The 27,071-nt window shown below is 36.6% G+C and overlaps 1 protein-coding gene across 7 annotated transcripts in view; it reads right to left on the bottom strand.

Moving 5' to 3' along the window:
- Positions 1 to 27,071, bottom strand: part of LOC308691974 (SWI/SNF-related matrix-associated actin-dependent regulator of chromatin subfamily A-like protein 1) — a 30,931-nt gene that overhangs the window by 1,909 nt on the left and 1,951 nt on the right. For 2 of the 7 annotated variants that reach the window (XR_014030288.1, XR_014030290.1), the window contains exons 3-16: positions 26,676 to 26,958; positions 25,015 to 25,065; positions 24,359 to 24,619; positions 23,499 to 23,549; positions 22,818 to 23,001; positions 22,541 to 22,691; positions 19,953 to 20,114; positions 14,246 to 14,311; positions 12,697 to 12,837; positions 11,096 to 11,314; positions 10,861 to 10,931; positions 4,926 to 5,020; positions 3,483 to 3,665; positions 1,234 to 1,334 (exon numbers count right to left, since the gene is read on the bottom strand). Coding sequence is in view for 3 of the 7 variants with exons in the window: in XM_081367598.1 (XP_081223724.1) it covers positions 1,234 to 1,334; positions 3,483 to 3,665; positions 4,918 to 5,020; positions 10,861 to 10,931; positions 11,096 to 11,314; positions 12,697 to 12,837; positions 14,246 to 14,311; positions 19,953 to 20,114; positions 22,541 to 22,691; positions 22,818 to 23,001; positions 23,499 to 23,549; positions 24,359 to 24,619; positions 25,015 to 25,065; positions 26,676 to 26,958 (2,027 nt within the window). In the remaining 4 variants the exon portion in view is untranslated. Of the gene's footprint in view, positions 1 to 1,233; positions 1,536 to 3,467; positions 3,666 to 4,917; positions 5,021 to 10,860; positions 10,932 to 11,095; positions 11,315 to 12,696; positions 12,838 to 14,245; positions 14,312 to 19,952; positions 20,115 to 22,540; positions 22,692 to 22,817; positions 23,002 to 23,498; positions 23,550 to 24,358; positions 24,620 to 25,014; positions 25,066 to 26,675; positions 26,959 to 27,071 lie in introns of those variants that run through there. The other 5 variants (XM_081367598.1, XM_081367599.1, XR_014030289.1 and 2 more) reach the window with 4 other exon arrangements.

Here is a 27,071-nt window from a genome sequence, read left to right as displayed (position 1 = left end):
AACCAGCCGAACACAGCAATGATGAGGCCTATCACTGAGAAACTACTCAAATTAACAATACATTGCAGAAACAAAACTGAATTTTAAACAAAGTTCATTTGAAAAAAAGTATTACATTTATAAAATGCATACATGAAAATTCCAAGTATTTTAATTACAATTAAAGTAAAAATTACAAGTATAACTAAATTGTCTAACTATTTATAACTACGTGTAACTATATTCTTGATACAATTATTTGAATCTAAATTTAAGATTGTAGTAACAATTTAAAATGAACCACTGAGGGCACAAAGATTTAAAATGGTAAAAAAAATGAAACGGTGGCCAGTAACAGCATCTAATATGTACAGTAGTGGGCAAAAGTGATGTCCGAACTAGGAAAATTGACATCTTCACACTTTATTCGAATATTATTCAAAATGTGGAGCTTGGAGTCGATTGTTTTATTTAATAATAACACAACGAAACATGCCAAATTGTGCTGAAATCATTTTTATACAGGCTGTCATACAAAGAAATTATGAATTATGAACCAGAGAGAACCATCGGAAAATTAATAACTGATTATGTTGTAGTCAATGCATGCTTCTTTTTTTGCATACTGTAGTTTTTTACACAAAACTGTAGTTTGCCTTTTTTTGCCAAATAATTTTGTCAGATAAATACCTTTACCAAGTGTTTTGTTCTTCCCTCATGTATAAAGTGTTTTAAAAATATTTTCATCATATTTTGAAGGTTTTATTGAACTTGTAAGTCCATTAAAAACAAAACAAATATCCCCTCTGGACATCATTTTTGGACACTACTGTATATCTATATATACTCTTAAGGATTATGTAAATATGTACACAATCTATACATATATAATAGATAGATATCACAATAATAATTTTTCATGAACTTGCATCAAACCAACAAAACCAATCAAAAAATCTAAACATTGAGAAAATCTCCTTTAAAGTTGTTCATTTATGTTCACGATTGTGCTGCATTCACTCACAGAAACACGTTTTATATATTTACGGTAGGAAATTTACTAAATATCTTCATGGAACATGATCTTTACTTACTATCCTAATGATTTTTGGCATAAAAGAAAAATGGATAATTTTGACCCATACAATGTATTGTTGGATGTTGCCACAAATATACCCGTGCGACTCGAGACTGGATTTGTGATCCAGGGTCACATATGTGTAGGTGACTGAAGGGGAGAATCGTTTTTTTTACCAAAGGTAATCGTCTGCAGTGCCTTTAGCAACCAGGTAATGGATGTCCACATTACTGGTCTGTCCGATCCTGTGCACCCGGTCCTCTGCTTGAATCAGGACCTGAAGGAAACACACGCGTTTATTTAAGTAGTCTGGCAGCACTCTCAATATCAATTACATTCATTAAGTAATTTTTCCATTCGACTGGCTTTCTGAACCCAGACGAGAGCTTGTTCCAGACTAAACTACTCTCCTGATTCATGGAAAATGCTTTTCAACTCGAGACGAGGCTTTTGTCTGAGTCTGGCCGTCTAACCGTTTCTACGGGTACAGATTATACGACAGGAAGTCAGATCTGCATCACCTGAGAATCAAGGTTATCATGTACAAAAAACTAAATTCTTGACATAAAAAGAGTTTTATCAAAATCAAAATAACACCAGCAAGTAAAACAAAACAAAAAATGTGCAAAAAGACAGTCTAACATTTAAACTTGAGGTCTTGTATAATTCAGGGCTCCCACATCTCATGGTTACTGAAAAACTTCTAATTTTTCACCTTCAAGTTTAATAGTTTACAAAAGTTGCTTTCACAATTTGCAATTTCCAGCCAATGTGATATTTTAGATCTCCGCATGACTTTTCCAGGCCTGAAGCCACAGTTTTAAAGGAGTAGTTCACTTCAGAATTAAAATTTCCTGATAATTTACTCTCCCCATGCCATTCAAGATATTCATGTCTGTCTTTCTTCAGTAAAAAAAAAAAATTAGTTTTTGAGGAAAACATTCCAGGGTTTTTCTCCATATAGTGTCTTCAATGGGGTCCAACGGGTTGAAGGTCCAAATGTGAGTTTCAGTGCAGCTTCAAAGTCTCGACACGATCCAGCCGAGGAATAAGAGTCTTATCTAGACACACCATCCGCCATTTTATAAAAAAAATTTTTTTTTTTTTAAAAATTATACTTTTTAACCACAAATGCTGGTCTGGCACTAGAAGTGCCAGAATTCCATAACTACTAGAACTGCCGCAAGCGGTCATTTTGACCGCTGGATTCCAAACTCTATATCTTTTATGACAAATACCCAATTGAGAGATTAATGCATTTATTGTATTAGGATATCTTTTAAAAACAAAACAACACCAAACTGTACATTTAAACAAGTTTAATTATACATCTATAAATAATAATATCCGTAGATGTCCTGAACAAAATGACGGAGTAGCCTGTTTTCATGTTTACACTGTTCGATCGCGCCCGCCGACACACTCACACACACACGCACACACACAGACACACACACACCATATTCCATTGCAATCTTGACATCGCAGCCTGTTCATTACAGCCATAATAAAATATAATAATAAAATAGCCTAGTCAACCTAACATATAAAAATTCCACTGCTTTAGTCAGTAGTAGGCTTCAATTCGTAGGCTACCATTTTGCGCATGTGAAGGTGATCATTTTTTTCCGTCGATTTTGGAACACGAGTGAAGTACAAAGCCTATAATAAAGAACAGTTTACCATCTAAATACATTGCAAATGTTGAAACATTTTGATTCTAATTAGAGAGTTACGTGAGCCGTTATGTGAGCCCAACGCCGCTTACTTTCACTTTCGCTTGAAAGTAGTTGATTTCATTTTGATTTCAGTTCTAGTGCTAGCTGTGATGCGCCACACATTATGTAATCAAGCTGAAAGGCAAGGCAAGTTTGGTCTCCATCTCATTTTCTCCTCCAACTTCAAAATCATCCGACATCGTTGTTTTACCTTTTATTTATTTATTTGTAAATGGCGTTTGACATAGTCTTTGCATGTTCGATTTGTAAACACTAGATCTGTTCTTATGCCTACGTCACGCTTGACCTTTCAACGTGATGATGTAATGTGTGTTGCATCACAGCTAGTGCAAGATGAGTATTTGTGGTTAAAAGTATATAAATGTTTATTTTTTGTTATAAAATGGCCGCTGGTTTGTCTAGATGAGACTCTTATTCCTCGGCTGGATCGTGTCGAGACTTTGAAGCTGCACTGAAACTCACATTTGGACCTTCAACCCGTTGGACCCCATTGAAGACTACATGGAGAAAAACCCTGGAATGTTTTCCTCAAAAACCTTCATTTCTTTTTGGCTGAAGAAAGAAAGACATGAACATCTTGAATAACATGGGGGAGAGTAAATGATCAGGACATTTTAATTCAGAAGTGAACTACTCTAAGTTCCCCTGATGAGTGTGGGAACCCTGTAGATCTGTTGGCGTCTCACTCCCGGGTTCCAGAAGAGCTCCGCGAAGACCACGAGGTCGGCCGAGTGCAGCGTGATTCCCATGTTAGCGGCCGTGATGGACAGAACCGCCACGCAGCTCTTCTGTGAAGACTGGAATCTGTTACACAACTGCTGTCGATCCGCTGACGGCGTCGACCCGTCTATACGAATGTAACTGATTCCCTGCACACAAACACAACAATGTCAACACAGTACTAGTGCTCATATACAGTCAAACCAAAAATTATTCAATTTTACTAGTGTGTGCAGGACACTATAGTTAATTTATATACGTGAGGATAACAAAATAAAGTAAACTGTGACAAATTATACCCAAAAAGTCTTCATACAGTGACTACCAGTGACAAATTTGTCACTAAATATTATTCAGACACTTTGAGCTGATCATGTTTTTTGAAGTGTTTTTTCTTTAATTGCTAATGCTCTTTTTACACCCCAGAATGAACAAAATGAAGCATTGCTTGGTGATCGGTTGAGCTAAACTGGTATTATCTAATTGTATAGTTAAATTTAACAGCTGACAGATATTCAGCATAATTCATGTGTGAGACAGTCTAACAGAAGGACGGACAAAACCAGTGTTCTGCTCATATTTTATTACCATTTTCCAAACTATAGCGAATAAACTGAGATAATGTGAGAATAGGTGTTTGAATAAATTTTGGTTTGACTGTACATCCAACTCAACTATTACATACAAACCAGGATGACACAATTCACTCTACACCTCGTATGAACGTTTATTAGCTATTTTGGTTATTGATGCTCTGATATAGAAATTCTTGTCAATACCAATTATCTGCTAATTATTTTCACATTATGGCTGATATCTGATCAATTTAATAAACAATACTAAAACACTATAGACTAGAAATAAAGACATCATCATACCATACATACTGTACACTACTGGCCAAAAGTGTGTTATAATAATGATTTTTGAACGTTTTTGAAAGAAGTCTCGTGTTCAATAAGGGTGCATTCATGTGATCAAAAATACAGTAAAACAGTGAAATATTATTACAATTTAAAATAACTGTTTTCTATGTGATTATATTGTGAAATGTAATTTATTTCTGTGATTTAAAGCTGAATTTTCAGCATCATTACTCCAGTCTTCAGTGTCACATGATCCTTCAGGAATCATTCTAATAGGAGTCCAATAATGTATAGCATAATGATGAGAACTTCTCCCACTATAGAAAAACAAATATTGTTTATTATTACAAATATTATTTCAGCTAATTTGAGTACAGTACAAGTCTTATACTCTCAGCAACATTAAAAGTATTTTACCAAATTTGAATTCATGAAAAAAAAAAAAATTGAATTAAAGTCTGTCAGCTGATGGCAAATGTTTAAGAAAGTTTTTTTTTGTTTTTTTTTTGTGGGGAAGAAGTAAATGTGGACAGACCTTCTCACCGAGTTCTTTGGTTATACTGTCCAGCACCAGTTTGTGATGAGCAAACACCAGAAACTTCTCTCGTCCGCACTCCAGTGTGTCTGAGATGTACTCCCTGGGGAACGCATTAAAACACTATTATTTTAATATCTTTGATACAAATATATTCTGTTTTCACTTACAATTTAGTATATTTTTTTAAGCATTTTTAGCATTAAAATTAACTAAATAATTTTAGTACTTTATGTTAAACTAATCGAAAATGAGAAATGTTGCCTTGGCAAGTAGCTGAAATATATTTTATTTTATTTTATTTTAGTCAACGTTTATTTTGTTCAAAGTAACAAAAATAATTTTTATGGTTTTAGGGTATGTTTGCACGACAACCATGCACTAAAAAAGGAAAAGTTTTTCCTTTACTTTTCTCACATACAGACGACATTGTTGTCCCCGTTCACACTGATCTGCGAAAGCGATTCAAATTGCTGTAATATGTTGCCAGGCCAGTAGATGGCGATGTCACTTTGTAAAGAAAAACTGTGGCTATAGACCAGGGGTCACCAAACTTTTTTCTCTGGGGGCCACATTATCGTTCCTGACTGTGATGGGGGGCCGGGGCCGGGGCCGGGTCAGCTATATAACATAGAATTGTATGACCCAGACCAAAATGACCACCAGCAGGCCTCATTGTGTAGTAGAGATTACTAGCCTGGCACAGCCATCCCCACTACTATATTCACACTACTATATCAACACTTGATTCCTGGCACATATTTGTTTATCTTTACTAGTGGTTTGCAAAAGTTGTAATCGAGTCTTCACAATTTGTTTTATTTAAAGTTATTCTTCACAAATATTCGTTGGTCCACTGTTCTTTGAAAACTCTGCACTCTCTTTTAGGGGTGGAACGGTACACAGAAGTCACGGTTCGGTTCATACCTCGGTTCAGACATCACGGTTGGGTACAGTGAAGGGAAAAGCAAAACAAAAATGCAGAAGGCTTGTGCATGTCTCAGGCTGGACCACCAAAAGAAAAATAAATGTCTTAAGCCTTGTATTTTTTTTTTAAATAAGTTTTATTAATAAAGTAAAGGGATAGAACCAGTTTATTTGTAGTGCACTGACAATAGTTTTATATAATTAGTTCATTAATTCAATTAATAAAAATACCTTGATATGTTTGGTAATTGTACCTGAATTAATTGAAAATTAATCTGCTACATTTCAGATTAATATATTTGTTTTCCTTAAAAATGTAATTAACAGTAACTTAAACACTTTGCAGTTTGAATGATGTCCTGCATAAACTAAAGGACGGAGTATGTTTTTATGCTTCCACTGTTCGATCGCGGCCGCGCCACACACACACGCACGCACGCACGCACGCACGCCCACACACACACACACACACACACACAAATAAATATAAGTAAACACTTTACGACTTTTCGATCGCGCCCACACCTCTCTTTCAACATATTCCAGCATTGCAATCTTCACACCGCAGCTTCAGAGCTAAGGCGGAGCTACAGATTAGGTGTCCCTAAGAATCCGCGTATCTAACAGTAGTTCCGCATTACATTAATTAAATTGCACGCTAGTTTTATTTATTTTTATACCGTGTATTCTCCGTGTAAATGTATGCACCAAACTGTGACGGCCGTACCATGACGTACCGTCCATGACGACTTTTGGGGATTGCCTCATAGGGCCGGTTCAAGTAGTGGGGGGCAGAGGGGCTGGGGGGCCAGTCAAAGGGGGGTGGCGGGCCTGAGTCGGCCCGCGGGCCTTAGTTTGGTGACCCCTGCTATAGACTGAACCTGTAATATGCGTGCGCATGACGTCACAAACTTGCGTTTTTGTAGTTTACAGAGACGATAATAGTATCGTTTTCAGAAACTTGCACTTTGAAACACGCTTTCAATAGTTTGCGTTCTCAGGCGCACAAAACGGCGTTGTCGTGTAAATGAACGGCCAAATGCGTAAAAAGTTTTCCGTTTCTAGTTGTAGTGTAAACGGCCCCATGGTTTTAGTTGATGATAATAACCCTAGAATAATCATATGCTTTAGTAAACACACTATATATAAACCATAAGTCATGTAAGGTTGTGTATTAAGAATCACTGTGCTTGAAGCTGTACACTGCACGATTTTACCGGTTAACTACGGCAACAGCGACATTATAAAAACACCAGTTTTTGATATTAAGGCGATTGAGACACTACAGGTGAATAGGGTAAAAAAATTTAACTAGCAGATATCACCATGACACTTTCCCAGTTGATTACCTACATTAAGATGAGAAAAAAAATTATTACAAGTTTTCTGTAATTTAATGTTTAAATATGAAAATTAGGCAATATCTAATTTTCATATATTTTAAAAAACGAAATCTGAGTATTGGATAAAGCCAGGTTAAGAATTATTTTTTCATTGTGTTCACATATTAGATGGGAAAAAAATACAGAGGGATTTGTGGATTTCTACTTTTGTTATCCTGTAAATCAGAATATACTGTCAATAGCCTTAAAAATGATTTTCGCCATGTTTTTGGAATAAAATGTTATATAAATCAAGATAGGACTAGGAATAACATATTTACAAATAAATATATTTGTAAATGTCTTCATAATATAACTAGGTTCAAGACTGCAAAGTCTGGTGTATATCGGTGGTCAGGGGCGTCACTAGGCCCTTTTTAGGGGGGCTTCAGCCCCCTAAACTTCTGCCCAGCCCCCCTAAAAAATATTTGATTAATACATTTTTGATCGCTTCAGTCCCCTTTTAAAAAACTCATTTGAAACGGCGGCAAACTGCGTCAAGTTTCGGCTCCTCCCCTTATCTGAGTCTGCTTGGATTTAGCGCATTTTTCAATCTGCTGTGGCGCCGAGCAGAGCGAACATCAGAGAGTACAAGGTGTGTCGTGAGTGCATTTATTGATAGATTGCTATGATATTACATCTGCATCGGTGCAGTTCTTTGTCATAAATGCATTGCAGTTTACATAATGTAATGTTACTAGAGCGAGAGAAACACGGGACGGTTCGGTTTCTCATCCGAGCGCGAATTTTAGCAGCACGACTGACGCTTCAGTTTACGGTCAAGTGCGAGTTAAGAATAAGTAGCTAAACTAAACATTTTATATTTGACAGTTTTTTAGGTCATAAATGTTAAACGAATGACAAAAATAATTAGAAAGCTAATAAACTTTTGTCTAATTTCGCCATTTTGAGCTGAAAATAGGCCTATATAACGTGTAATTATGTCATTGTGAGGGGACAAGAAACATTAACAAAGCCGTTTTCATAGGCACAAGATTAATAATGCAGGTGTACATGTTGAGAATTAATATAATACAATTTGTAGCCTTCGGTAAATTAAAAAAGTTCAGCTTTAGGAGGGGAAGAGACAGGGCAAGATCAGGAGACTGAGAGAAAAAGACAGTGATGGAGAGATGAGGAGAGAGCAGGTTTTAAATCTATTTCTTATCCTTTTTTGGCCTTCAAACGTCTTGAAATGCACATATCAGAGAAATAAAAATGTTTAACCCCATAACAACTTCAAATTTATGACCTCTTTGATTATAAAGCCCTGTCTACGGCCATATATTAGGCCTAGATCAATAATGAATGTGTACATATTGTAATAAACTTAGTTACCTAGCTTTCCTGATAGCTTTGTCTGAGAAAATGATTCATAAATCAACCTATCAGTTGACCCTATGTTTACTTTCTTCACTGACAGACAAAAATGAAAAGCCTATATCAGTCAAAGCTCAGCTTTAGGAGTGGAAAAGACAGAGCAAGATAAAAACAAAGAGAAAAAGAGTGTGATGCTGATGAGGTGAGAAAAATAAACAGCTGCCCGCACGTGGTTTTAAAGCTATTGTTATCCAATTTTGTTGGCCTTCAAAACATCTTAAAATGCACATATGTAGATCAGAGAAATCAAAATTTTCTCGGGGGAGCATGTCCCCAAACCCCCCTGAATACCTCACATTCGGGACCTCTGTGATTATAAAACCCTTCCATATGCATGTTACTGGATGAATAAATGAAACTAGTTAATAATGAGCATTAGACCATAAACTAATTTTATTTTATTTTTTTAAATCATACCCTCGTTGGGGGCTGAGCCCCCTAAAATGAAAATCCTAGAATCGCCCCTGTCGGTGCTACTGAAGTGGAGATTTCAGACTTGGAGAATGAGAGAAAAGTCATTTTGAGAAAACAGGCTTTAAAGGGGGGGTGAAATGCTCATTTTCACTCAATCTCCTGTTAATCTTGAGTACCTATAGAGTAGTATTGCATCCTTCATATCTCCAAAAAGTCTTTAGTTTTATTATATTTATAAGAGAAAATAGGCTGTACCGAGTCTTTCCGGAAAAAAACGAGCGTCTGGAGGCGGGCCGTGTGGGCGAAGCCAGAGCCATAGAGAGAATCCGTCGATCTGGGCTTTGTTTATAAAACATTCATTGTCGAAATGCAGGGAACAAACAGTCTACACAACTCGTTTCTGCATCCACTGTTCCTAACGCTGGGTTCTTTGGTAAGCTTTCCCTCACCAAAAACACTTTGGAGACACTATGCAGCGCTGCCGATGATTTCCTGTTGAAGCGCGATCTGGTGCGCGGTCTCGCTCTCCTCTGGTCGACGTGTGCGCGGCCGCGCTTTTCCGGGAGAAATGCTCATATAAGGAGTTCCACTCTGGTCTACGTCATTAGATCCACGGTAAAAAAAAAAAAACAGCCGAAACTTGTACCAACCCGGAAGTAAGATTTTCGGCACAGAAATTCTCCATTATTCGTCCAAAATATTTTTAAAAAACTTTGGCCATGTTAAGCATGAGAATCCATCTCTTTAACACTGTAAACAACTCTGAATACATGAAACACCATTGTACCCCCCCTTTAAAGATTTATCATCAGCCAATGAGATTGCGCATTCAGCCGATTGGTTGCTGATAAAAAGGAAATGACCATATTTGGATCCGACAGCATTGTACAGGAGAGAGAGAGCTTTCTAAAGCCTCTGTTATACTCCAGTTTGGACGCGTGCACGACAGCTGCGCACAGCTCGGATGCGGACTACTTGTATTTATACTTTCTGCTGAGGTCCGCTCGGTGAACGCGTTCAACGCATGCGCAGTAGATCGGTCTGGACAGTGTAATCGATAATATTTTTTATATTTATAGTTTATATTTGCATTTATGTCAAAACCTAGACACTTTAAAACATCAAAATGACATTTATTAATATGTATTCGTGTCAAAATGACATATAAACATCTTTTCCTATTCTATTTTTGCCTGGAAATGCTTCCAACAGGCTTGCGTGAAAAATAGGCATTGGTTCTATTTCTAGCATGCACGCTTTTTCCGTTTTTTCAAATTCGGCGTCCATGTTATTTCCATCTCTTTCCTAATGAACACGCGCCCTTGTCCGCGCCCCTGATGACGATTTTTACGTCACGCGGACTCTCGCGGTCGCGGAAAGTATAACAGAGGCTTAACGGTATATATATAATCAGCGGGATGAATTACAACGCCAACTTTTGTTGAATTTATGAGAAATCTACAGACGCAAACAAACAGTGTAGTAAAATAAAGACCTAAATGTGTATTTCTGACTTTTTTTCACCACAAGTCTGAAAGAAGACATGTTATTGAAGACAAATATCCCAAAATCTCAAAATTAACCAGTAAAAAAAAAAAAAAAAATTTTATTATTATTTTATAAAAATTATTTTTTTGCCTGCCGTGTCTCGCCTTAATCAGAAAAATACTTCTATTAATAAAAGTCTGCTTATGGTTAATGCATATAGAATGTGTATTTTTACAACGGCTTGATTTTATGCATCTAACTATTTGAATGTACATGAATCTTTTAATAATAATAATGCATGTTTCTCCATAAAGGACTTGTGTGAAGCTGAACTCGTACTAGTCAAACATACATGATGGCTCTGATCTTGGCCTCTGCTGTGTGGTTGAAGAAGACCAGGAGTGCTTCCTTTTCTTGTGACTTCTGCACATGAACACAGAAAAACTCATCAGAGACAGTTACAGCACAAATCCTGTCATCACGTCATTACAAACCAATAAAAAGAAGAATTTCTGAAGAAAATAACGACAGAATTTCCTCAGTTATTCCTGAGTTATTTTCAGAGATGTGTAGTAGTTTGCGCTCACGTTGTGGTATCCTTTGGCGAGCTGTTTGGCAGCGGCGTTGAGAGCAGCTTTGGTGCGCGAGTTGATGCCGTCTGTGGTCACTGTGACCACCTTACGCTGTTTGGCAGGGAGCTGAGAGAGCACCTCTGATTTGAGCCGTCTGAGCATCAGAGACTCCTCCAGAAGAAGCTTGAGTTCGCTCAGATGAGACGAGCCGGAGTAATCCCAACCCCACGGGAGCTGCAGTCAGAGACACACCCTTTTCACACCGATGATCGCTTTTTCCTGATAGAACTTAAAGGGTAGGTTCACCCAAATAATAATACACACACACACATTCTTGTACATCTATCTTTATGAGGACATTCATTGACACAATGCAATCTCTAGCCGCTTACCCTAACCTTACCCAATACAACTAAGTGCCTAACCCGACCCCTGACCCTAAACCGACCCTTAACCTCAGTATAACCTTATCCCTAAAACCAAGTGTTGACCCTCAAACAGGCCTTTAAAGGCTCTCAGAAAGTGAGTCTCTCACTTTACTCTCTCTGTCCTCACTCCAATGGTCTAACACTCAAACTGGTCCTCACAAAGATAGTTGTACAAGTACACACACACACACAAATATTACACATATATATGTCATATTTAAAATATATGTATATATATAAAAAAAAAAAAAAAAAATGAAAGGGTTAGTTCACCCAAAAATGTAAATTCTGTCACTAATTACTCTCCCTCATGTTGTTCAACCCCGTAAGACTTTCGTTCATCTTCAGACACAAATTAAGATATTTCTGATTAAATCTGAGAGCTGTCTCACTTCTCCATAGGCTTCTAGGTAATCGAAATCTGCCATCCCAGAAAAGTTAGTAAAGACATCGTTAAAATAGTCCAAGTGACTACAGTGACTCAACCTTAAGTTTATAAAGCGACGAGAATACTTTCAGTGCGGAAAAACAAAACAAAAATAACAACTTTATTCAACTCTTCATTTTCTTCGGTGTTTCTCTGAGTGAGTTCACGAGTGTAACAGCGCAGCGCTTCTGGGTTGTACGTCAGAACGGAGGCTCACTATTGGTCGACGCTGGTCATGTGTGTGATGAGTGTGATGCTGGCCAATAGTGAGCCTCCGTTCTGACGTACAACCCAGAAGCGCTGTTACACTCGTGAACTCACTCAGAGAAACACCGAAGAAAATGAAGAGTTGAATAAAGTTGTTATTTTTGTTTTGTTTTTGCACACAAAAAGTATTCTCGTCACTTGATAAACTTAAGGTGCTCTAGTAGTAGTCACTAGTTGTGACTGTAGTCACTTGGACTATTAGCTAGCTCAATTACCTAGAAGCCTATGGAGGAGTGAGACAGCTCTCAGATTTAATCAAAAATATCTTAATTTGTGTTCTGAAGATGAATGAAAGTCTTACGGGGTTGAACAACAGGAGGGTGAGTAATTACTGACAGAATTTTCATTTTTGGGTGAACTAACGCTTTAAGCGCAGCCTTTGTGATTTGATAATCGCACTAAGCCATATCATATTTCTGTTTATTTCGATTAATCGTGCCGCCCTACACTTCAAGGTATGAACCAAGAACACACCTGTATAGAGATGTACGCACCTGTTTAGCATCACAGTATCGTGTGCCGAAGTCATGGAAGCGTGGAAACAGGGAAGGCCTGACAGCCAGGATCTGAGTGTACAGCTCAGCCGGTCTGGACATGGCAGGCGTTCCCGACAGCAGGATCACTCTCTTAGCGGCCTGTTTCATCACAGATCTTTCATTAGAAGCATCAGAGACGAGTTTTCATCACTGCATTATTATCAAAAATTATAAATTGTTGACAGTTTTTTCTGTTATTTCTGTTCATATTAGAAAGTGTACATCATTTAGTATTTTTAAAACGGCACTTAAATTATGGCTTCAGAAAATTCAATCATGTGATCATTCATTTGGATTTTTTTTTTTGTGTGTGATTTGATATTGTGATGTTGCAATTTGTTATATTGTGATGTGATATTATTATTATTTTCTTCTTTTTCCTGGATTGTAATGGAGTGCTGTAATTTTATGTTACATGTAATTTTATGTAATCCTGCCCATGGGACCACAGATGCAAATTAGCTATCTAGCTAACTCTGACACAACATTTGTTGTGCATGTGTGACCACCCTGTATATTTGGGTCACAAAAATATTTAAGTGTTTATATATATATATATATATATATATATATATATATATATTATTTTGTATTTATATATGTCTATTTCAATGTATATACAGTTTATGTTTTATGTAACTACTTTAATTATAATGAGTTTGCATCACTGATCTATATAATGTCATTCTATATAGATCAGTGGTTTGCATTGGACATTTGCATTTTTTGAATTCGGAGTGGCAGTTGGGAGTTGAGAGTTGCCATGACGACTGTGGCTTCCTCAAACAACAGAGAGGACCACTGACTGAAATAACACAGTTTTCGTCTCTCTCGCTCTCATTTATTGCTAAAGGTTAGTAAAAATGATAAGATTTCAGAAAAATAACTGTTATTTAGATGCTTTGGCGTCTACTATTTTAGTTCAATTGGATGTTTGTTTTATTAATGATTTTGGTTTAGTTCTATTATAGAAAATCTGTTAGTGTATCAATCATCTACTGTGTGAAACAACTGTGAGAGAGTCTGGATATTGTATTTATTATTATTATTATATTTATTGTTTTCTTTGTGTGTATATTTGTTTACTTATTTATTGAGAGTTAAGAAAATTACATTTGTTTCATGACATGGAAAACAATGATTAAATAATAAAAAAACAACACAGAGAGGACCACTGACTCTCTCACTCTCATTTAATGCTAAAGGGAGTACTACACATGGTCACTGTTAAATAAATTAAATAAACTAAACTAATCCACCTCTATTTTACTGTAAAATAACAAATTAACATTCTAATATTAATGGCTGTCTTAATTTGAACTTTTATGGTTTTCTGGGCAATATTTTGGCTTGGTAGACATTTACATTTGGTTTTGAGACACAGCCAGTGTCTGTGAACTCTAGACAGACTTAAAACTTCAATAGCACAGGGCAGGATCAACCAAACTGCAGTGTTTTAGACTTCACCTCTATGAATGATGCCTAAAATAAGCCTGAAGCAGCAAACCTTGAGCAGAGGAAGAGCCGCCCGACAGCGAGCAGTTTTCATGTTCTTAAGGAAGTGAGACTCGTCCTGTACACAAACAACAAACAGAAAACAGGAAGAATTCAGATCACATCCTGCTACTGGATCCACCTTGGAAGAGCTCAAAAGAGCTTTTAAAAGTCTTGATATTTGAAGGATATAGGGATGCTGAGTCGGTGGCTACTAAAAGGAATACTAAGTTTTTCTTAAAGGGATATTTCACTGCTGGAAAGATGAATGTGTATTTAAATGGGGTCATTTATGTAGCAGAAATGTGAAATTATTTTAGAAGTTGGTGCCTTCTAGACTGAGAAAAGCCAGAAAATGTATTTTTGGCTCATGTGGATGAAAGACAACAACTCCCAGAATGCACTTGCTTCGCTGCCCTACGAGGCCCCGCCCAAACCACGCCTACCGGTTACAGAGGGCAGTATCGGAAGAAATGATACAACTAGGCTACTAGTCGACTCGAAACTGAAAAGACGGCGTTTTATGGTGAGATCCCCCTATGGGCGGGTTGAGGACATGCGGGACGAGCTCCTCCTACTGGCTGTAGTCTCTCGCCTCTGGATAGAAAAGCCTCTGATGACGATAAATTACGATTTTTGCATCATCTGAGTTTTTTTTTCAGACACACAATACAGAAATCTCTCGTCTCAGGGGGACATGAGGGAGGGAAGCACGGTCATTCGAGAATACTACCGGGTTTCTACTGATACAAAGCTTAATGCTAATCGGTGAAGTATCCCTTTAAGCTTTTTGAAAAAAACTCTTATGTTCACTAATACTGCATTTATTTGATCAAAAATATGGTAAAAATTGCAGAGCCCTGCACATGACATGCAGACAAAAGAAAATATACTTTTAGATGGCCACGATTTACTTCATATTTCTGTTGAAACTTTAATACATTTAAATGTTTTAGTCTTCTCTGATGAATAGAAAGTTCAATACAACAGCATTTATTTTCTTTTGCATTTATTTATGTTTTATTTATTTAAACAATCCAAATATCTTTAGTGTCTCTTTTGATTACTTAATGCATCATGACAATTTCTTTTTAAAAATTTGTACTGACCTTTTTGAACGGTGGTGTAAACAGACAGACGAACATTTTTCTGATTATTGTGGCCCTAAAATGACTGAATTTCGTGATTATGTGACTAAAGTCAGAGACAGCAGAAGCACAACTATCAGTAAAATAATGTCTTCCATAATAACTGAATATGCAGTGAGTATTCAAATGTTATCAAAAACTATTTTCTTCAGGCATTTACAAATGAAGTGAGGAAAATTGGGTCGGTATGAGAGTTTTGTTAATAATACATCTGAGAGTGCATGTCATGCTTGACACAAACTGCATTAGTTACACAAACCTGGACTCTCATAAGCCGTGTTTCCATCCAAAGTTGAGAATTAATTGGAATATCGCATTAAAACATTTGCGAATAAGGCACCGCCTCCATCCACTGAGCCGAAGAGAACAAAACCGTCACTTCCTGATTAACTGGTGCTACAGTAAATATCACTAAGAAAAATGGAAGTTGCTGCAGTAGGAGAAGCCACTGTATATCATAATTTCATGTATAATAAATGCTGACGAAATACAATAAAGTTATGTTGCTTTCAGAGGTGGCTGTTTGGGAAAGGAGTTCTGGAAGGGAAAATTACACTGAACCACTTTGACGTTGAGCAAAACAACATTTCAGATGCTGTGCAATGAGATCGATCCGCTGGTTGGTCCAGTTATGACGTCCCATCACAAAGTCACGTGTCTGTTTTGATGCGCATCAGGAAATTGATTCAGTAAATGTGTTTCCATCGGTTTATATTACGGCTGCATGATATCGAAGAAAAATGCGATATGCCATAACTCATTATATAATGCGATATAATTCGATATGCGATACAATAATACTTACAAATGTGTAAAATAAACTTAAATTATCTTAAAAATATATTTAAAATGATATAACCTTCATACGTGTTTCTTTTTATGAGAATAAAAATCCCTACAGCTTCTGAAAGTGAACAGCAGTGTTTTACTGTAGCATAAGAAGTAAGGAATAATTGACGACAGGCCGTTTAATTATTAGAAAAATAATGCACACCCGAGGTGGTAATGCGGTCATGACGCGAAGCTGAGTGGCCGTTCACCTCGGGTGTGCATTATTTTTCTAATAATTAAACGGCCTGTCGTCAATTATTCCGCTTATACTACAGTTACCACACCTTGAAACATTGTTCAGATTATGTATTTCAAGACGTTTGTAAAGTTTTTGTCATTAAAACGCTCTTGTATGTAGGACTAATTTCTTACGCATCTAAACCAATGCCTCCGTACTAATTCCAAAACGTCCAAAACGTAACGAGTTAGTAACGGAGGTTTGAGCCACTGATAGCAGACTAATGCTGGGACACACGACTAGCTGACACATTCTCTGACTGTTTTCATCGACTGCAGCAGATTTTAAACACCGACTTTGAACACAGACTGAACGCGCTGAACACGCGTTTGGGCATGATCAGTCATACGTATCAAATTACATTCATAACCGGCCTTAAAGTGTGTCCCTAGTTATTAATGCAGTTATTAGAGAGAGAGATGTTGCAATAATGAGACAGAAAAGCATGTGCGTCAATATTATTATTTATTTATTAATTCAATTCCTTTTAATTAATTCGAATTCATTATTTTTTTTCCTATTATTGACAGATGACAGACTAGCCAAATAAATGAAACACAAAGCCCTTTTAACAAGTAAGGCCTATCAATAATTATTTGTTTGTTATATTATCTGCAATAATAATCTGTGCTGCAGGACTATCCATTTATTTAGCCTATATTCAGTTTAATTTTCTATTGATAATAGATAGGAATATACTTTATTTATTCAAATTAAACGGCATGTTTCTATTGATTGTGAAGCTAGACATTGAAAATTCCAGATCAAGCTCATGCGGCTAAATGTTTTTTTCTTGTTATGAATTGTATCCTATTTTCTGTTATTGCCGTTAACTACGCGAAGTGATATGGAACTGTAATGCGGTCAAGACCTGCCTGGAACTACTTTAGCTGTGCGTTTCCCTGAAAATAATGCACACCTAAGAACGTTCGTCAACCAATCAGATTCAAGCATTCAACGGCCCTGTAGTATAAGTGTTATTTTAACATCAGTGTAAACCACGGGGTTTAGGGGTTCAGGTTATCCTACATTTGGGTTATTTAACAACAGAAACTGAATAAAACATAAAAATAAAAATAAGTAAAAATAAAACACTGCTTAGTTTTCACTGTATAAATTAAATATACACTGATTCTTATTAAAGCTACAAAAGTTATTCAGCCAAGAGCAGTGAGTGATTTTCTCTCTGTCTTTTGTTCATGACCCCAGTTATTGCACTGCAAAAAATGCTTTTCTTAGTATTTTTGTCTGGTTTCCAGTCCAAATATCAAAACAATTCTTAAATCAAGTTGCATTTTCTAGATAAGTAAAATTAGATAAGATATTATGTCTTGTTTTCCAGGGGAATTAATCAAAAGTGAGTTTTTGCTTAAAACAAACAAAATAATCTGTCCATGGGGTAAGAAAAATAATCTTAATAACAGAAACAAGATTATTTTTCTTACCCCATGGACAGATCATTTTGGTTGTTTTAAGCAAAAACTCACTTAATTTTGATTTATTTCCCCAGAAAACAAGACATAATATCTTATGGCATTTTACTACTTTAGTAAATGCATCTTGATTTAAGAATTTTTAGATATTTGGACTGGAAACAAGACAAAAATACTAAGTAAGAAAAGCATTTTTTGCAGTGTGCAAGCTGTTGTAACGGAAAGCAGATGATCAGGTTTTGTGCCTTTGTGTTGATTAATCAAATCTAATCAACAAACAAAAGGTACTGATTAACCCCTCAAAACAAAACAACAGTGTTAGCAGATGCTCGGTCAGGTCCCCTGAGTTAATCTCATCAACTCAAGAAGATATTCACACTGAAAAGGAAGGACAAAGTTCGCCACGCGGTTCCACGTGTGCACGACTCTGCATACACACACACAAAACACAGACTCCTTATCATGCCCGACCACTTGTGGTCAAAATTACCTTTTTAAAATGTTTAAAATGTATTTCTTGCTGTGCTTATGATCCTTATACCCGAAATACGATATCTATAAGCTTTATTGATATGTAATCAGTTTAATATGCATGTAATCACGAGAAATCCTGTTTCTTTGTGTTGTTGACTAACAGAATTGTCATTCGCGGTATTGTTTTGTTCAGAAGAACACAACGGTGTTGAATATTTAGCACAGAATATTAGAGGATGCATTATTTGATTAATACCAGTTTTATAAATGTTTATGAATGAAGTTTATTCCGCCAGCATTAGTTAGAAGAGGCGTGTACCTTTCCAAATGAAAGGACATGACCACAATACGTCCTCCCAGGCGATTGGGTCACGCACGCAAGGGGGCGTGACTTGAGCTCCTTCAAAACACAGCGGGCTCTCTCACCTCTCTCTCTCACCTCTCCCTCTCTCACCTCGCTCTCATCCTTCCTCCTCTTCTACCGGCGCGACGCTTCCCCGAGGAACATCCCGGAAGGCCTCGGACAAACACATGTTCGAGTCGTAGCAGCCGTTCCTTTGCAACTAAGTTATATTTGCCTCTTCCTTCACGGAAGATGAAGACGAACTTTCTCGGTAACGTTACATTTCAGTGAGCCTTTTCAAGCTTCCCGCGACACTGGAAGACGCAGTCGAAACAGGACCTCGTCCGCGCTTTCAGCATCAACCAAACAGAGAACAGACGTGCAAGTATATTTATCTGATAAAAGCTGCTTTTCTGGGGTCCGTCGTTTAGGTTTCTGTATGTAACAATTACTAGCTTTTCCCTTCTCTCTATTTCTCTCTTTCTTTCTTTCATTTCATTTCATTTTATTCTTATCACGTATGTTATTATTGTTTAAATGTTTGTTTGTGTTTATTGTTTGCATTTTTACGTACGTTTCTATTCGTAGCTCATATAATCTTTAGTCACATTTATTAAAATCCATTTATACTTTTCACTGTCTCTGTGTTTGAAAACCCACCATTCTAAAGTCAATGAAACAAAAGATCCAGCTACAAGCTCGATATTAGACTACATTCAGTAGTTTTAATTAATAAACTCATAAAGTTTACTGTTCGTGGCCAGAACCTAAACTTTCTTGGAGTTTGTAAAGAGATAACCCTTCTTAACTGTGATAATCTCACCGTTACTCGCTGGACGAATAACGATTAGATCAGTTACAGAACCAGTTAATCTCTATAATTGATAAAATAAATGTACATGCGACTTATGAATTATAATGAATTATAAATGAGTCATAATTATTAATATTTCCAAAATTCCCTATATTCTTGAGCTAATTCAAATTTACCCAAAGTCGTATTCGCTATACTGTTGCGATATGCATATTGCGATATATACATTTGCGATATTTCGATATATTGTGCAGCCCTAGTTTATATGCATAAAACGTTTAACCGACTCAATTGAGCACATATTTGCGTTTTTTTTATGCGATATCCCAAAATGCGCATAAAAATAGGTGGATAGAACACGGCTATAGACACATGCACAAGCTAAAGTTCTAATGCAGTCAGTAAATGAGAGTGATTAGAAGAGTGTCTCAGCTCTCACCATAATGATGACACTGAAGGGGCTGGACGGCTGCTGTTTGTCCATCTTGTTGAGCAGGTCGTAGCTGATGATGTTGATGAGACCGGCGCGCAGGCTGTCTCGGCCTGTAACCACCACATTAATGCTGTCGGCTCTCACAGACGGCAGCCATCGGCGGAACGCCTGAGGGAAAAGGGTGAGAAATCAAGTCTTCGAGTGACTTTTTCTGCTATTTCAGCTATTTTGAAGAAGTTGATTCGTGTGACTAAAAGCTTACAAAAGGAACACCGCAAAACCTTCAGCATTTCCCTTCAAACTTTATAATCTACCATGACGAATCCCTGCTGGGGAAGAGGAGGATTTGTCCTTCCTCAAGGGTGCAGCGACGGAAAATATGAATTAATAAATCAGATTTCACATCAGGCATCCGCTTATAAAAAGAAGACCTGACAGCTGGTGCTTTTTGGTGTGTAGAAACACAGATGCCATTTATTTATCAATTGCAAAATGTGAACAGATCTTTTTTTTATATTTTGGTGTCTGCAATGCTGCTTCAAACTCAGAACTGCTTTTTAATTAACACCCAATTATGAACAGTCGACTATTCTAATGTAGAAAGCAAAAGTATTATGGTGCTTTTATTCTCTTAAATATTGAAATGCAAGAAGAGTATTATTTAATATAATGTATAAAGATTGCTTAGGTAAACATGTGACCACTGCACTTAAAGCACTCACCACTGCTTAAAACCCATGAAAAATATGAAAAATAATGTATCAGTCACGGGCAGTCACACAAATACTGTTTATTCTGAATTTCAGATGGAAATAGTTTTTTTAACCAGTTAGATCTAGGCCGTTTCTCAATATGCGTTCTTGTCTGTACTTGCGTTCTTGTGGACTTGTGAAACGTCATCAGTCGCTGCCCAAGTACCGTCCCAATACACAAGTTTGCATTTTGGCAAGAACGGTTAAAAATCCCGGAAGTGTTCTTGACACGCCCATTTTACCGAGGATGCATAGGTTGGTAACTTGTGTGAACTTAACGGCAGAAATATCCCAGCATTCATTTCGGCATTCGAGGAACGAGAGGTCAATACAGCAAGTCGTTTTTCTACAATTTCGTGCGTTATTTCATCACTAAATTCACTTCTGAGAACATTTGATGCGAGAAATCAACTGTGTAGATTTCAAATATTGGCATTTTTCGAAAATTTATGGCGAATCGAAAATGCGCTCAAATGTTCTCGGAAGTGAGAATCTCCAGCGTTGGTAGCTTTATTGTTATAAATATACATTACATAGTGTACAGTTGCAGAGTAATCCCTTGAGCTGAGGGTAGGCGATAAAGCCTGGCTGTTATCGTCAATAATTCTCGTTATGTTTGGGTAGGCTACTGCAGACGGCGTCTGTGCAGGGGTATTATTGCGCAATACCAGCAAGAACACACATCGTCTCAAACTGTCAGCGGCGTTCTGTGTGCTCGTCACCTCGTGAGTTCATTCTTCCAAGAACAACTAGCAAGAGCGTTCTCCCCAAGAACACAAGTCCGTTCTTTGCATTCTTGGTTTTGAGAAAAACCCCTACTCTCTTGTTCAGCAAGGATGCATTAAATTGATCAGAAGTGTCAGTAGGCGCGTTTCCATTACAGATTTGCGCAAAACTTTTGCGATTTTTTCTAAATGTCAACAAAAAACTATTGCGAAATGACGGCGTTTCCATTAACTGATGTTATGCGACTAAAACTTATCCCAGCCACTGCACTAGCCATTATTATTAATCGAAGGAGATGTGTGTGTGTTTTCCAATCATTAATGGTAAGGAACGACCCTTATTATACTGTGAGCGGCACATATGAAGTGTTTCTGGGTGTTTCTCACTCATTTCTGCTCCGAGGTCTTGATTGTGCCATTTATTTGAGGTTTAGAATCCAGTATTCCTGTAATTCTTTTGTCTTACATAAATTTAATAAAGAGCTCTGTCTCAGCTTCTGTCCAAACACACCGCGTCATCTACGTCAGGTGACCTGTAAATGCACAAAAACTGTTTCCATTGCAGTTTTGCGAAATATTCCTTTTTCGAATTGCCTGAAAAACCTCCTCATGCGAGCGTAAAAACTTTTTTGCGATAAATGGGAGTTTTTGCGAAATTGACGTGTTTCCATTAAGCGTATTTTCAATTCGCAATTTCAATTTGCGCAATTTGAAGGGTAATGGAAACGCAGCTACTGTCTACTTCAAATAAATTCTTCTTTTGTTCTTTTGAACTTTCTATTCATCAAAGAATCTTGAAACAAATGTATCAGTTTCAGCAGCAGCACAACTGTTTTCAAAATTTATAATAATCAGTTTCTTGAGCAGCAAATCATCATATTAGAGTGATTTCTGAAGGATCATGTGACACTGAAGACTGGAGTAATGATGCTGAAAATTCAGCTTTGATCACAGGAATAAATTACATTTTACAATATATTCTTAACTTTTGAGTTGTAATAACATTGCACTGTTTTTATTGTATTTTTGATCAGACTTGGTGAACAAAAACGGTAGTATAGGTGTGACATGCATCCTCAAAAAAACATCTCTGTAGTCTAAAGGTAAGTGTGTGTACCTCAGCCCATGTGAAGCGCACTGAGGACGGGGCGACCACCAGCAGAGGCCACTCACTCCTGTAGAAAGCAGCGATGCAGATGGCCTGGACCGTTTTCCCCAGGCCCATGTCATCAGCCAGAAGCAAACGGCCCTGTCTGGACACTGCAAAGCTGAGACATTAGCAAACATTACATTACTAACTAAGGTAGTTAACTAATGAACCTTATTGTAAAGTGTTACCAATGCACCAAGTATCTTTCTATCTAACCAAACAATGTCTGGTAATGGAGACCTACTTGACTCCGTCTCTCTGGAAAGGCATGAGGCTGCGTGTGAGATGTTGATCAACGTGCGAGAGATCGGCCTCAGGAGGGACTGGAGCTCTGGACTCACTCTTCTCAAACTGAGCGCAGAAGGACTGGAGCACAGCGTGAGGTAAAGGCTCAATCTCCACCGCAGACAGCTCCTTCAGATCCAACACTAGACACAAGACATCATCAGCAACGACTGTACATGTACTATATTTTACACCGGGTTACACCGAGTCAAAATTGCATTTGCAAAAATTATAAATAGGCTGCATAAGTGCACAAGTCACAATTTCTTATTACATTCAGAAATTATGTAAAATACCAATAAATAAAATAAAACATTTATAAACATATCAATACTCAAACATATTCATATAACGGTATTCAAAATATACAGTATAAAACAACATGCAAACCTGAAACTAGTGGCTATACAAATAAACTTGAGCTCATGTCACAAATCCAAATGTGTGCGCTTTATACATGTTTGGCATGCTTGATGTTAATTACATTATGAAAGTCACAGCATGTTTTAGATGATAAAATTTTTTTTGACTTATATTACGGAAAATAAGGTACTCATTCAACTTTAAGGCCAAAACATAAAACAAGTACATGAACAAAGAATTCACTTAAATCAAATGAACAAAATTTTAAACAACTCACTGAGCTGCCCGTAGTCCTCCAGAAGGAAAGTCCACTTTCTGGTCTTCATGTCTAATAATATTCAAACAAAGAATAAAATGATCCGTCAAAGCCTTCTGGAACTTTCCACACACTTCGGTGACCAATTATTTTTTTGAACAGTAAAGGCACAAATCCTATGGGTTTTTTTGGAGTGTAAATATATACATTTATAATATTAAATATAAATATTTTGATATTTTATACATTTTTATATATATTATTAAATATGAATAAATACATTTAAAAACATATTTTAATTATATTATTTAACTATAATATTTAGTTTGTCGTCCATTTTGCATGCAACCCTGTTACAGCAGGATTTTTATTTTATTATGCCTTAACATCGTGTCACCCAGGAAGTGACATCATTTGGAATAGTTCATCAAATTTAACCACTCGACCCCAGTATATATATATAAAAAAAAAAACATTTGTCTTTAATTGATGGGAAATGTAAGTTTGTCAATAACAAAATTATTTTAAAAACGGATTAAAAATTATCTAGTCACTACTGAGTGGCAACTAAATTTAGGCTAAATCTGTAATCGTTTATTGCATACCTTTTAATATGTATAAATTTCATTTTGATTTTTATTATAAGAAATTAAAAAATCTTCCACCTGACTTAATTTTATAAATATGCCTCATAACGTTGCAAACCTAATAAAATTAAGAGAAAATAAAACAGTTCATATAAAAAAAATTTGTTTGACTTCGTTAATTAAACTTTCCCTGACCGTTTGTTGAAAAGAAAAATCTAATTTTGATCAGTTATCTACCCAATTCATGGAAAGTGACTTCTTACTGTTTTTTGGCATTACATTTATTTCACTCACCATAACATTTGGACGGCATTTGCTTGAAGATTGCAATAACATCAGCCTGGTATCCAATATCGACTTCCAGCCGAGAGCGAGACACTAAAACGCACTTCCCCTTTACCGTGGCTCCTGGTTTCTGCCAACCCTGACAGAGTCGCATCAGAGCTGCCAGAGCTGCCGCATCTTTAGGGCGACCGGTGGACGCTGAAATATTCAGCCCTTCCATCCCAGCCAGAGGTTTCAAAGAGACGGAGGGCAAACGCACTGCCTGCTCCACTGAAACACAAACCAACACCATTACACCCTGCGCTACACAAAATACATGAATTATAATTAGCGCTGTGCAACGATTAATCGCATCCAAAATAAAAGTTTTTGTGTACTGTGTATAATTATTTTGTAATATGCATGTATATATTTAAGAAATATTTCCATATTATATATATATATATTATAAATATAAATATTTTATATATAAATAACACATTTTTCTTAAATATATACATGCATGTGTGTGTATTTATATATACAAAATATTTATACACATATATTATGCGAAAAACAAAATTTCTTATTTTGGATGTGATTAATCGTTGCCCAGCACTAATTTTAATAGATGTACAGCTAATAGATGTACTCAAATATGCCAAGTAACGCTCATGAAGACGTACTCAGCATCTGGTAGTCCTCAAGGCTGAAGTTCCACATTTTTGTAGCAGGATCTGTGACAGCAGAGAAATGACAAATGCATAAATATTATAGGCCATCAAGCATTTTCCTTTAAGATTAATTAGCATACACATCCGTTCAAAAGTTTTTGATCGGTACGTTTTTTTTATTTTTTTTAAAAGAAGTCTCTTCCGTACACCAAGGCTGCATTTATTTGATAAAAAATACAGAAAAAAAATGTAATATTGTGATATATTATTACAATTTAAAATAATTGGTTTTCAATTTATTATACTTTAAATTATCATTTATTTCTGTGATGCAAAGCTGAATTTTCAGGATCATTACTCCATTCTATCACATGATCCTTTAGAAATCATTCTAATATGATGATTCATTATCAAAGTTGGAAACAGTTCTGCTGCTTAATATTTTTTCATAACCTGTGATACTTTTTTAGGATACTTTGATGAATAAAAAGTAAAAAAATAATAAAAATAAATAAATAAAAAAGAAGCAAATGTTTTAAAAATAGAAATCTTTTGTAACAACAATATACACTACTGGTCAGTAATTTTTCTTCTTTCTTTTTTTTAAATATATCAATACTTTTATTCAGCAAGGATGTGTTAAATTGATAAAAAGTGATAGTAAAGAAGATTTATATTATTAGAAAATATTTTTTTATTTGGAAAGAATTGGTTCTTTTTAACCTTTTATTCATCAAATATATTAGGCAGCAGAACTGTTTCCAACACTCATAATAAATCAGAATATTAGAATGATTTCTAAAGGATCATGTGATAGACTGGAAGTCACATGTGTCACTGAAGACTGGAGTAATGATGCTGAAAATTCAGCTTTGCATCACAGGAATAAATTATTTTTTAAAGTATATTCAAATAGAAAACTATTATTTTAAGTTGTAATAATATTTCACAATATTACTGTTTTTTTCTAGCCTGGGTTTCCCCATGCTGCCTTGCGTGCAGTACGATTTTATTCACGCTGCTAGGCAGCCTGGACACCATGGACACCATGGACCAGATTTTCCCCTCAAAAAGGGAACCAATCACAGAACGGGGAGGGAGCAGCAAGACGATGACGACGTCTATGTGACACACCGAAGCAGTTTGTTTATATCTATGGATCCAACATGGCAGCAGACGCGAAGTTACCTTTCGATGCAGCCTTAGAGAGTGTTCTAAGTAGTTTAGAACGCAAGTTTATTTCGTCTTCTTCCTCGTCGAATTTCTGCCGCTCTACATACGTCATCTGGTATAATTGAAACGATTGGCTATGAGCTACGTGCAGCGCATTTGATAGACATTCGTAGCGCCCAATAAACGGCTCTGGGCATTCGTAAACCACGCCTCAAATACGAGAAAATGAGGTTCCCAGACCACGTCACAATGAGAAGAGGTCTGACGTTAGCCAGGCTAGCTTTTTTCTGTATTTTTGATCAAATAAATGCAGGCTTGATGAGCAGAAGAAACTTCTTTCAAAAACATTAAAAATAGTAATGTTTCCAAACTTTTGACCTGTACTGTATGTGATTAAAAATACAAAAAAAATAGTAATAATATTGTAAAAATATTATGACAATTTAAAATACTTGTTTTTTGCACGCTTTAAACTCTCTGTCAGTAGTGGTCGTCCTCACCGTAGTTCTTGGAGGGAATGCTTTTGAATACTGTGATGAGGTCTGCATGGTAGCCGACCTCCACTCGGAAGCGGTTTTCTGTGTGCGACACGCATCTCCCTTTCACGGACACCGCCGGCTTCTTCACGGGGATATTTCCTCCTGCTTCAGGGAGTTTACACGGGCGCTTTTCTCCTATTGCCGGTTTGTCCGCCTGTCCATAAAAGCTACACGTTGGAGAGGCAGTGTTGGAAGTTGGAGGTGTTGTCTTTGTACAGGGACCTTTAGAGTCTAAGGGCTGAGTCTGCAAAAATGAGCACAGAACTTCAGACACACACACACAAAACACACTTTTCTACCTAGTAATTGAGTATTCATATAAACTTTATGCATAAATGGCACCCATTTATTATACAA

This window comes from Scardinius erythrophthalmus, assembly GCF_964197995.2.
Source record: "Scardinius erythrophthalmus genome assembly, chromosome: 6".
In the NCBI taxonomy this organism is placed as follows: domain Eukaryota; kingdom Metazoa; phylum Chordata; class Actinopteri; order Cypriniformes; family Leuciscidae; genus Scardinius; species Scardinius erythrophthalmus.
The sequence above is the reverse complement of the archived record's forward strand: the minus strand, read 5'-3'. Positions and strand labels throughout refer to the sequence as shown.